Source organism: Chiloscyllium plagiosum, chromosome 32 (genome assembly GCF_004010195.1).
Source record: "Chiloscyllium plagiosum isolate BGI_BamShark_2017 chromosome 32, ASM401019v2, whole genome shotgun sequence".
NCBI classification, from domain to species: Eukaryota; Metazoa; Chordata; class Chondrichthyes; order Orectolobiformes; family Hemiscylliidae; genus Chiloscyllium; species Chiloscyllium plagiosum.
In genome coordinates, this window is record NC_057741.1 from 42,271,998 (window position 1) to 42,284,774 (window position 12,777).

At 43.5% G+C, this 12,777-nt stretch overlaps 1 protein-coding gene across 4 annotated transcripts in view; it reads left to right on the top strand.

The window, feature by feature from the left end:
* slc49a3 (solute carrier family 49 member 3) overlaps positions 1-12,777 on the top strand; it is a 95,814-nt gene that overhangs the window by 76,861 nt on the left and 6,176 nt on the right. For all 4 annotated transcript variants that reach the window (XM_043674549.1, XM_043674546.1, XM_043674547.1 and 1 more), the window contains 2 exons: positions 9,588-9,745; positions 10,131-10,240. In XM_043674549.1, the coding sequence (XP_043530484.1) occupies positions 9,588-9,745; positions 10,131-10,240 (268 nt within the window). The remainder of the gene's footprint in view (positions 1-9,587; positions 9,746-10,130; positions 10,241-12,777) is intronic.

The window sequence follows — 12,777 nt, forward strand, 5'->3', positions numbered from 1 at the left end:
TTGGGAGGTCATGTTGCGGCTGTACAGGACATTGGTTAGGCCACTGTTGGAATATTGGGTGCAATTCTGGTCTCCTTCCTATTGGAAGGATGTTGTGAAACTTGAAAGGGTTCAGAAAACATTTACAAGGATGTTGCTAGGGTTGGAGGATCTGAGGTACAGGGAGAGGCTGAACAGGCTGGGGCTGTTTTCCCTGAAGTGTCGGAGGCTGAGGGGTGACCTTATAGAGGTTTACAAAATGATGAGGGTCATGGATAGGGTAAATAGACAAAGTCTTTTCCCTGGGGTTGGGGAGTCCAGAACTAGAGGGCATAGGTTTAGGGTGAGAAGGGAAAGATATAAAAGAGACCTACGGGGCAACTTTCGCATGCAGAGGGTGGTACGTGTATGGAATGAGGTGCCAGAGGCTGTGGTGGAGGCTGGTACAATTGCAACATTTAAAAGGCATTTGGATGGGTATATGATTTGGATGGGTATATGAATAGGAAGAGTTTGGAGGGATATGGGCCGGGTGCTGGCAGGTGGGACGAGATTGGTCGGCGTGGACGGGTTGGACCAAAGGGTCTGTATCCATGTTGTAGGACTCTATATCAATTCTCTACATCATCTGCATTACCAATTCCCTGATCAATATTGTGACACCCCCTCCTTTTTTAATCTCCTGTCTCTCGTGTAGGTCCTAAATCCTGTAATATTGAACTACCAGTCCTGCCCCTTTTTCAACCATGTCTGAGTGACAGCAACGACACCAATTCCTATGTTTTAATCTGTGCCTTCGACTTATCTGTCTTGTTCGTGAGACTCTTGCATTAAAATAAATACCATCTAATCCTAATATCGAGCTCCTGCATATCATTTAAAGCTTTGCATCAACACCATAATTCCAAACAAACTCTTCTCCAAACTCCACGATCTACGTCTCTTCTCCACCCTCTGTTATTAGATTCTCAACTTCCTAACCTATTGACTGCAATCAGTAAAAATAGCAAAATCACCACCTCCACAATAATCCTCAACACCATTGCCCCACAGCGCTGTGTACTTAGCCCCCTACTATACAACGTTTATTCCTGAGGACTGTGTGGCCAAATTCAACGCCAATTCCATTTTCAAGTTTGCTGATAACACCACCATTATAGGTAAGATCTTGAACAGTGATGAGACAGAGTATAGCAGTACCATGCTGAGGGGCATGGTATAAAGACGACAATCTCTCCATCAATGTCAGCAAAATGAAGGAGCTGCTCGCTGACTTCAGGAAGCAGAGTGGAGAACACTGTATCAGTGGTGCTGAAGTGGAGATGGTCAAGAGCACAAGTTCTGTAGTTGTAACACTGTATTCTGCACTCTGTTCTTCTACCCTGATGCACTTTGTACAGTGCACTTTGCCTGTATAGCATGCAAAACAAGACTAATCACTATCTCAATACATGTCACCAACAATCTGTCTTGGTCCACCCACATCGATGCGATGGTCAGAAAAGCATAACAATGCCTCAGGTAGCTAATGAACTTTGTTAATGAAGACTCTTAGCAATTTTTATAGCTACACCTGAGAAGGCTTCCTATCTGGATGCATCACCACATGGTTTGGCAACTGCTCTTCCCAAGACCACCACAAACTATAGAGAGCCTATATTTCCTGCTTCCTCACGAAAGCAACCAACATCATCAAAGACCCCTCCCATCCCAGTTATACTCTCTTCCGTTGGGCAGGGGATATAAACATTTGAATACATGTACAAACAGATTCAAGAACAGCTTCTTCAACGCTGTCATCAGACTCTTGAATGGACCTCTCAAACGTTAATATTGACCTCTCTCTGCACCTTTTTTGTGGCCGTAACACTATATTCTGCACTCTGATCTGCTACCCAGATGAACTTTGTACGATCTGCCCGTGTAGCTCGGAAAACTATGCTTTTCACTATTCAATATATGTCACAATAAATCAGACTCCAATCTTACCAAATTCTCTTGTGCCTTAACTGGTTTATAATTTCTGTTCACTTGACTCACTTACTGTCTCTTCTGATTTTGGCTGTTCGTCTCCCCCTGCTGAACATTCTCCCTGGATCACACCTCTCTGCCAAGTTAGTTGAAACAAATTGTATGTGCACTTCCAAGTGCTTTTTAAAGGTTGAGCTTCCTTGTCTCAACTGAATTCTCAGGAAGTGCATTGTAAATTTTCACCACTGGGTGAAAGGATTTATATTTGGAGTACCATGTACAATTTTAGATTAGATACCTTACAGTATGGAAACAGGCCCTTTGTCCCAACAAGTCCACACCAACCCTCCAAAGAGTAGTCCACCCAGACCCATTCTCCTACCCTATATTTAACCCTGACTAATGCAACTAACACTATGGGCAATTTAGCATAGCCAATTCACCTGATCTGCACATTGGATTGTGGGAGGAAGCTGGAGGAAACCCACGCAGACATGGGGAGAATTCTGGTCACCCTGCTTTGGAAGGATGTTAATAAACTGATAAGGGTGCAAGAAAAAGATGTATAAGGATATTACCAAGACTGAAAGGTTTGAGTTCTAAAGAGGGGCTAGATAGACTGGACTTCTTTCCCTGGAGTGTCGGACGCTGAGGGGTGACCTTTTAGAGATTTATAAAACCATGAGGGGCTTAGATAAGGTGGATAGCCAAAGTCTTTTCCCAGGAGTGGGGTCATTTCATAACTAAAAGGCATTGATTTAAGGTGAGAAGGGAAAGATTTGAAAGGGACCTAAGGGACAAGGTTTTCATAGTGGTTGCTGCCTATATGGAATGAACTGCCTGAGGAGATGGTAGTGGCGAGTACAATTACAATGTTTAAAAGACATTTGGACAGGTAAATGGATAAGGAAGGTTTAGAGGGACGTGCCAAATGCAGGCATATGGGACCGAGTTCAGTTTAGGAAACTTGGTTAGTGTAGATGAGTTATCGAAAGAATCTATTTCCAAGCTCTACGACTGTGTGACTTGATGACTGTCATCTAAAATTTCTACCTTTCCCCTTAAAATTATGCCCCCTGGTTATTGACCCTAAGCTCTGGACCAGGGGATATTTGGGTGCTTGTGCACAGATGCCTGAAGATAGCGAGATGGGTTATACATTAGTCAAGAGTTTGAGACACTTGCCTTTCTCAATCAAGGCACTGAGCAGGGAGGTTATGTTGGAGCTGTACAGAACATTGGTAAGGTCACAGCTGGAGTCCTCTGTGTAGTTCTAGTCTCTGCTCTATAGGAAGGATATACGTAAATGCAATGGAGGACATCCAAAGCAGATTCACCAGGATATTGCCTGAGATGGAGTAGTTGAGCTGAGAAGAGAGACTGGATAAGCTCAGGATGTTTTCTTCAGAACGGAAGAGTGAGAGGGGACTTGATAGAGATGCATAAATTTGAAAAATATGGACAAGGTGGATAGAAAGCAGCTATTTGTTTTAGTTGAAGGGTCACTAACAAGGGGAAATAAAATTATTTTGAGTTCCAATTTGAAAAGATGGAAGATTTAGAGAGGATTTGAAAAATATTTTCACTGAGGTTAGTGGAAATCTGGAATGGACTGCCTCAGAGGGTAATTGAAGCAGGAAACCTCAACATTTTAATAAGAACTTGAAATGTCAGAACATTCAAGGGATGGAAAGTGAAGCGAGTGTAAATTTTAGAGGAGTTTTAGTTGGGTGTATATCTAATGGACGACTGGGCTTCTGTAGTGTGTGATGCTGTGAGGGTCAAAGTTTTGTGATGGAATACATGCATTTCCAGAAACCATTTAATACAGTGCCTCAAGTCTCATGAGAGGTTGTGTGACATTGTATAAAAAAGGACAATGGCAATGTAGATGCAAAATTGACTGATAGTCAAGGTGTCATGATCAATGATTATTTTTCAGGCTGTAAAACTTTTTATGTAGTTCCCATGGGGTTGGTATTGGGTCACTTCAATTATTTTTTTATTGTATTTGTATTATACAGAGAATAGTGAAAAGCTTCAACAGTTGCCACAATGTGGTACCATTTTGAATAGTTTAAGAATAAAACAGATAAAAAATATAACTGAGCCAGCTCACGCCTCACCACCGCCTGTTCAAGACCCATCACTGTAGGAGTCACAGCTCTTCAGGCTCTATATCTTCGCAGCTGGGCCTACCTCGTGGTCGTTGCCACTGATGCTGGGTCCCATGCTGAACCCACACTCACCCCACAATCGAGAGTCCCAGCTCTGGGCTTATTGTGCCCAGGAGTCGCTGACTCTGCTGCCAGATGTTGCCTTGCTGGCAGTGCCTTCTTGAAGTCTGTTGCTGCAACCACTTCAATCACTGGAGGAGCTTTACAGCCATTTCTTGCTTTTCTTGATGTATATTAATGATTTGAATCTTCATGAGTGGGAGACAATATCCAAGTTTGCAGATGAAGCAATATTTGGAAGAGCCACTGGTCACAGGCCTCCAGTCTGAAAAACAACCCTCCACCACCATTCTCTGTCTTCTACCTTTCAGCCAGTTCTATGTTCAAATGGCTAGTCCTCCCTGTATTCCATGAGCTCTAATCTTGCCCACCTATCTCCCATGGGGACCCTTGTGGAACGTCTTACTGAACTCCAAATAGATCACGTCTACCACTCTGTCCTCATCAATCCTCTTTGTTACTTCTTCAAAAAACTCCAAGTTTGTGAGACATGGTTTCCCATGCACAAAGAAATGTTGACTAAACCCTAATCAGCCCTTGCCTTTCCAAATACATCCTGTCTCTCAGGATTTCCTCCAACAACTTGCCCATCACTGACCTAAGGCTCACAGATCTATAGTTCCCTGGTTTGTCTTTACCACCTTTCTCAAACAGTGGCACCACATTAGCCAACCTCCAGTCTTCCAGCACCTCACCTGTGCCTACCAATGATCGGCAAAGGACTCAGCAATCACTTCCCTAGCTTCTCAAAGTTCTAGGGTACGCCTGATAAGGTCCTGAGGATTTATTGGGACATTGGTTAGGCCACTTTTGGAATATTGCATGCAATTCTGGTCTCCTTCCTATCAGAAGGATTTTGGGAAACTTGAAAGGGTTCAGAAAAGATTTACAAGGATTAGATTAGATTAGATTACTTAGTGTGGAAACAGACCCTTCGGCCCAACAAGTCCACAACGCCCCGCAGAAGCGCAACCTACCCATGCCCCGACATTTACCCCTTACCTAACACTACGGGCAATTTAGCATGGCCAATTCACCTGACCTGCACATCTTTGGACTGTGGGAGGAAACCGGAGCACCCGGAGGAAACCCACGCAGACACGGGGAGAACGTGCAAACTCCACACAGTCAGTCGCCTGAGGCGGGAATTGAACCCGGGTCTCTGGCGCTGTGAGGCAGCAGTGCTAACCACTGTGCCACCGTGCTGCCCAGATGTTGCCAGGGTTGGAGGATTTGAACTATAGGGAAAGGTTGAATAGGCTAGGGCTGTTTTTCCTGGAGTGTTGGAAGCTGAGGAGGGGTGACGTTATAGAGATTTATAAAATCATGAGCATGGGTAGAGTAAATAGACAGGTCTATTCCCTGGGGTGGGGGAGTCCATAATTAGAGGGCAAAGATATAAAAGAGACGTAAGGGGCAACTTTTTCACACAGAAGGTGGTGTGTGCGCGGAATGGTCTGTCAGAGGATGTGGTGGAGGCTCGTACAATTGCAATATTTAAAAGACATTTGGATAGCTATATGAACAAGAAGGGTTTAGAGCGATATGGGCCAGATGCTGGCAGGTGGAACTAGATTGCGTTGGGATACCTGTGGTCGGCATGGGCAAGTTGGACCGAAGGGTCTGTTTCCGTGCTGTATGATTCTATTTGTAAAGTGTGAGGATGACAGTATGGAACTCAAAAAGATGTTGACAAGTTGATGGTAAATGGAAAGTTTTTTTTATTTACTCATTGGATGTGGGAATTGTTGGTTGGCCAGCATTTATTGCTTGTCTCTAATTGCGCTTGAGAAGGCAGTCCACCTATGAAGGGAGCTCCAAGATTTTGACCTAGTGACAGTGAAGGAATGGTGAAGTCAGTATGGTCAGTAGCTTGGAGGGGAACTTGCAGGTAGTGGTGTTCCCATGCATTTGCTGCCATTATTCTTCCAGATGGAAGTGGTTGCAGGTTTGGAAGATGCTGTATAAAGATCATTGGTGAATGTCTGCAATGCACCTTGCAGGTAGTATGCATTGCTGCTACGGAGTGTCAGTGGTGGAAGGAGTGGATGCCCATGGAGGTGGCACCAGTGAGGCGGGCTGCTTTGTCCTGGGTGGTGTCAAGCTTCTTGAGTGTTGTGGTGGGAGCTACACCTATCTAGGCAAGTGGATCACACTCCTGACTTGTGCCTTGTAGACAGGCTTTAGAGAGTCAGGAGGGGAGTTACATGCCACAGTATTCCTAGCCTCTGACCTCTCTTGTAGCTACTGTTTATGTGGTGAGTCGAGTTGAGTTTCTGATTAATGGCATCCTCAAGGATATTGATAGTGGGGCAAGGCAGTGATGGTAACACCATTGAATGTCAAGGGGTGGTGAGTAAATTGTCTTTTATTGGAAATTCATTGTGGCATTTGTGTGGCATGAATTTTACTCGTCATTTGTCAGCTTGAGTCTGGATATTGTTCAAGTCTTGTTGCATTTGAATATAGACTATTTCAGTTTCTGAGGAGTTGTGAATGGTGCTCAACATTGTGCAATTATTGGCCAACATCCCCATTTCTGACCTTATGATGAAGGGAAGGTCATTGATGAACAAACTAAAGATGGTTGGGTCTTGGACACTACCCTGAGGAGCCCCTGCAGAGAATTCCTGCAGTTGCGATGACTGACCTCCAACAAGCACGGCCATTTTCCGATGTCAGGTCTTACTCCAACCAGGTAGCAGATGAGGTGCAATGCAGAGAACTGAGGTGCTGCTCTTTAATTGGAAGAATACTGCAATACAATATAAAATAGTGGGTGCAAATCTAAAAAGGGATGAAGAAACAGAGGAACTAGGGGTTATATATGCAAAGATCTTTAACAGGGCAGAACAGGTGTTGAGAGCTGTAAATAAACCATATAATGTTCTCAGCTTTATTAATAGGGTCACAAAGTACAAGATCGAGGAGGAGATGGTGAACTTGTATATGACCTTTTATTAGACCTTAAATGGAATATGACACACAGTTTGTGGATACCACATTATAGGAAAGCTGAGAACGTATTGGAGATTGTGTGCAGAAGCAATTTACTTGAATGAATTTCTCATAGCTGGAACCAATCTCTGAGGATGGATTGAAGAAGCTGGGATTGTTTATATGGACTTTAGTTAGGCATTTGATACAAAAACTAAAAGCACCTGGGATTTGGAGTCGGCTTACTAAATGGATACAAAAAATAGCTTAGTCATAGAAGACAGAGGGTAGAAGTAGAAAGGTGCTTTTCAGTAACTAGTGGTGTTCCACAGGGTTCAGTCTTTGGTTCTTTGCTGTTGCATATATAAATGATCCAGAGGAAAATTTGGCTGGTCTGATGAGGAACATTGCAGATGACACAAGATTGGTGGAGTTGCTGATCGTGCTGACAATTGTCAAAGGATACAACAGGTTATAGATTGGTGAGTTGGGCACAGAAATGGCAGGTGGAGTTTAATCCAGACAAATGCGAGTTGATGCATTTTGAATTATACTGCAGAAACCCTTAGGAACATTAACGTATAGACAGATCTAAGTGTGGCAGGTCACAGTTCCCTAAAAGTGGCAACACAGGTGGCCAGGGCGATTAGGAAGTCTTACGGCATACTTGGCGGAAATGAGGACTGCAGATGCTGGAGATTAGTGTTGTGTGTGGTGCTGGAAAAGCAAAGCAGGTCAGGCAGCATCCAACGAGCAGGAGAATCGATGTTTTGGGCAAAAGCCCTTAATCAGGAAGGCATATTTGCCTTCGTTGGCTGGGACGTGGAGTACAAGAGTGGACAAACCATTTTTGCAGCTATACAAGACCCTTGTTAGGCTGCATTTGGCGGATTGAGAGCAGTTTTGGTCGTCCCATGTCCAGAAGGAGGTGGAAGCCTTGGTGAGAAGGTTCACCAGGATGTTGCCTGGTCTCCAGGACATTGGCTGTGAGGAAAAGTTAAAAAGACTAAGATTGTTTTCACTGGAAAGACAGCCGCTGAGAGGAGACCTGATAGAGGTTGAGTTATGAGAGGCATAGATAGGGTAGATAGTCAGAGGCTTTTTCCCAGGGTTGAAGTTTTGATTATAAGGGGTCACAGATTCAAAGTGAGAGGGGGTAAGTTTGAGAGATCTGTGAGGGAAGTCTTTCACTCAGTGGTAGGAGCCTGGAAAGCACTGGCAGAAGAGGTGGCGGAAGCAGGCATATTGGCGACATTTAAGAGGCACCTGGACGGTTACATGAATAGGAAGGGAATAGAGGGATGCGGACTGAATAAGGGCAGAAGGTTTGTTTTATGGTTTAATTAGAGCATGATGACCAGCACAGGCTTGGAGGGCTGAAGGACCTGTATCTATGCTGTACTTCTCTCCGCCTTCTCTCCAGAACAAAAGTGAAAATCTGACTTTAGGTGTTCAAAACCATAAGTGGCCTGAACAGATATGGTGAAACTGTTTTCATGTGTAAAAGAAGCAAGAATGAAAGGGCACAAATTTCAACTTCAGTTGTGTAAACGAAGCAAGGATGATGTGTGAAAAGCACTCGTGGCAAATTGTTAGGGTCTGGAATGCCTTTTCTGGAAGTGTGGTGGATGCAGGTTCAATTGAGACATTCAAGAAGCATTTGATTGTATTTAGATAGAAATGGTGTGCAACGATATGAGGAAAAGGAAGAGATTGGCATGTGATAATAGGGCCAGCAACAACACAGTGGGCTGAAATGCCTTATTCACTGATGATTCTATGATTATAAATACTTAACACTGCAGCTCATGAGGGTATTAAACACTTGAGACTTAGTTTATAATGGCTGCAGTCAAACAACTAATTGCGATGACGTGGGAAAAGAAAAAGCACTAAGCTGCCAGTTATTTTTGAAGGCTGGCTGATCCTGGGTTAACACAGCTGGTCAGGCAGCATCTGAGGAGCAGGAGAGTCGATGTTTTGAGCATAAACAATTCATCAAGAAAAGAGCTTATGCTTGAAACGTCAACACTCTCGCTGCTTGGTTGCTGCCTGACCAACTGTGCTTTTCCAGCACCACACTCTCTTTCGACTCTGACCTCCAGCATCTGCAGTCCTCACTTTCTCCTTATCCTGGGTTCGTTAAGCAGGTTGTGTAGAGAGTTCTAATTAAGGACCATTGATCCAAAATATTGGTGCTTCTCTCTCCGTAGGTGTTGTTTGACCTGTTGAATGTTTTAAACTCTTATGTTGAGAATTATTTCCTTTTACTAGAATTGTTTTATGAAATAGACTTGAAAACATGGATGATTTTGGGATAGCATAGGGGGACGAGCTGAGAATAGTTCACAGGTCGGCGAAACATCGAGGGCTGAAGGGCCTGTTCTGCCCTATATCATTCTATGTTCTAAACTGAAAGATTTGAATTGGTGTCGTGCCAATATCACTTTTCTGCATTTTCAGGTTTCACGTATGAGAGATCAACCTTATGGACTCGCTGTAGTATGCTCACTTTTTGGGCTGCTTGGATTTTCCATTTATCCAGTGGGCATGGAGCTTGGTGTAGAATGTTCTTACCCTGTGGGTGAAGCAACCTCTGCTGGATTAATCTTCGTTTCTGGGTAATGGATCATTATTGCTTTTGGTTTTCATCCAGTTTTTCTCCCCGTCCAGTGATTTCTTTCTCCTTGTCACAGAATCAGAGATGTACTCGACGATGGCCCACAGTTGCCTGTACTTTTCATTATCAATGGATGTCAGTAAAGTACTTTTAAAATATATTTTTTAAAATTTAGAAGGATGGGATGGCTTTCTCTCTGAAGCATGCACCATCCTTACAGGAGCCAACAAGGTAGTATCTAGATATTTCTGCTCACATAGTGAAGGAGCGTTGAATCCAGAACCTTTTGATTTGGGCAAGAGTACTATTTACTGAGCCATGGTTGACGCACGAGGGAGTATATGTTTGCACTTTTAGTAACTAATTTCTCCTATTTTTAACTGCAGACAGCTCCAGGGATCTTTATTTATATATTTCCTGCCAGCACTGGCCCAGCCAGTTACTAGTGATGGTTCTGCCTGTCAAGTTGGAGTAGGTGCAGCACTCGATTGGACAGGTTAGTGTGGATTCTAAGATTACTGTACCTTGTGATAATTTCATCTTTTGGTAGATTTCTATCGCAAACCCTTTCCATAGTCCGCAGGGCTGCCTCATATTGAATGATGAAGAAATGCTGGTGTTGGAAGGGGTCCAGAGGAGGTTTACAAGAATAATCTGTGGATGAAGGGCTTGTCATATGAGGAGCGGTTGAGGACTCTGGGTCTGCACTCAGAAATTTAGAAGGATGAGGGATGTTTCGTTGAAGCTTACAGAATACTGAGAGGCCTGGATAAAGTGGATGTGGAGAAGATGTTTCCACTAGTAGGAGAGGACACAGTGTCTGAGTGAAGAGATGACCCTTGGAAATGAAGGATGGGGGAATTTCTTCAACCAGTGGTTAGTAAATCTGTGGAACGCTTTGCTGTAGAGGGCTATGGAGGGCAAGTCGTTGTGTGTTTAAGACCAAAAAAGGTTCTTGATTGCAAAGAGGGTCAAGGGTTATGGGCGAAGACAGGAGAATGGGATTGAGAAATACATCGGCCATGATCAAACCTCAAAGCAGACTTGATGGGCTAAATGGTCTAATTGTGCTCCTAAATGTTATGGTCTAATAAGACTTTGGTAGAAGGGACACTTGAGTAACGAGGAGTAGTTAATTACATAAATAATTATTTTACTATTAAGTCTGGTTAACTGTATTAATGCTAGAAAAATGGATTGATACTTCCTAAAAGATAGTTACTGTTACAATGCTGTAGACAAGAAATCGCAAACAGCTGACCTGGTTCCTCCCAGATACAAAGGTAAAAACAATGACTGCAGATGCTGGAAACCAGATTCTGGATCAGTAGTGCTGGAAGAGCACAGCAATTCAGGCAGCATCCGAGGACATGCCTGAATTGCTGTGCTCTTCCAGCACCACTGATCCAGAATCCTCCCAGATACAGTCAGTAGGTGGAGCTATTCCTTAGCTTTCAAGTTAACTTTCCAGCCAACTGCCTAAATGACATGGTTTTCTGCCTCTTTGGTTTCTCAGCAAAATTATTTTTGCATTTTGGCATATTAAAGAATCAAAGTGCTTTTAATTTTTGTTTGCACTCAGCTGGAATTTGCTAGCTCTTAAGTAGACTAATTATATGTAATTAATAAGTAAATGTTAATTGTATAGTCATAGAGATGTATAGCATGGAAACAGACCCTTCGGTCCAACTCGTCCGTGCTAAACTGATATCCCAACCCAATCTAGTCCTATTTGCCAGCACTTGGCTCACATCCCTCCAAACCCTTTCTATTCATATTCCCATCCAGATGCCTTTTAAATGCTGTAATTGTACCAACCTCCACCACTTCCTCTGGCAGCTCATTCCATACACACACCACCCTCTGCATGAAAAAGTTGCCCCTTAGGTCCTTTTTATATCATTCTCCCCCTCACCCTAAACCTATGCCCTCTAGTTCTGAACTCCCTGACCCCAGGGAAGAGAGTTTGTCTATTTATCCTATCCATGACCTTCATGATTTTATAAATCTCTAAGGTCACCCCTCAGCCTCCGCTCCACGGAAAACAGCCCCAGCCTATTCAGCCTCACCCTATAGCTTAAGCCCTCCAACCCTGGTAACATCCTTGTAAATCTTTTCTCAACCCTTTCAAGTTTCACAATGTCCTTCCAATAGGGAGGAGACCAGAATTGCATACAATATTCCAACAGTGGCCTAACCAATGTCTTATGGTGAGAAAGGACATTATTGCCGGTGAAGTAGAAACTCTATGGATAGAGTTTAGAAACACCAAGGAGCAAGAAACGATAATGTGGGTTGTATATAGACCCTCAAACTGTAGTGGGAATGTTGGAGAAGGCTCGAAACAGGAAATTAGAAATGCAAGCAATAAGGCTACAGCTGTATTTATGGGTGACTTTAATTTGCATTTAGATTGGGAAAATCAAATGACTCACCCTATTGTAGTGGACAAATTCCTGGACAGTGTGCTAGATGATTTTCTGAATCGTTATGTTGAGGAACCAACGGAATGGCAGACCATCTTAGTCTGGGTAGTGTGTAATAAGAAATGGATAATTGGCAAGCTAGCTGTGCAAGCCCCCTTGTGATGAGAGACCATTAAGATGGTGATTGCATAGTTGATTCTGAGACAAGGGTCCTGAATCTAAACTGCAATGCTATGAGGCGTGAGCTAGCTATGATAAACTGGGGACAATGATCATATGGGATGACTGTAGATGGGCAACAACAAATATTTAAGAGTGTATGGAGGAACTGCAACAATTGTTCATTCCTGGGAGAAAGTGAGGACTGCAGATGCTGGAGATCAGGGTCGAGAGTGTGGTGCTGGAAAAGCACAGTAGGTCAGAGGAGCAGGAGAATATAGTTTTAAGCAAAAGGGTTTGTCATATGTGGTGGTTCTGTTCGCCGAGCTGGGAGTTTGTGTTGCAGACGTTTCGTCCCCTGTCTAGGTGACATCCTCAGTGTTTGGGAGCCTCCTGTGAAGCGCTTCTGTGATCTTTCCTCCGGCATTTGTAGTGGTTTGAATCTGCC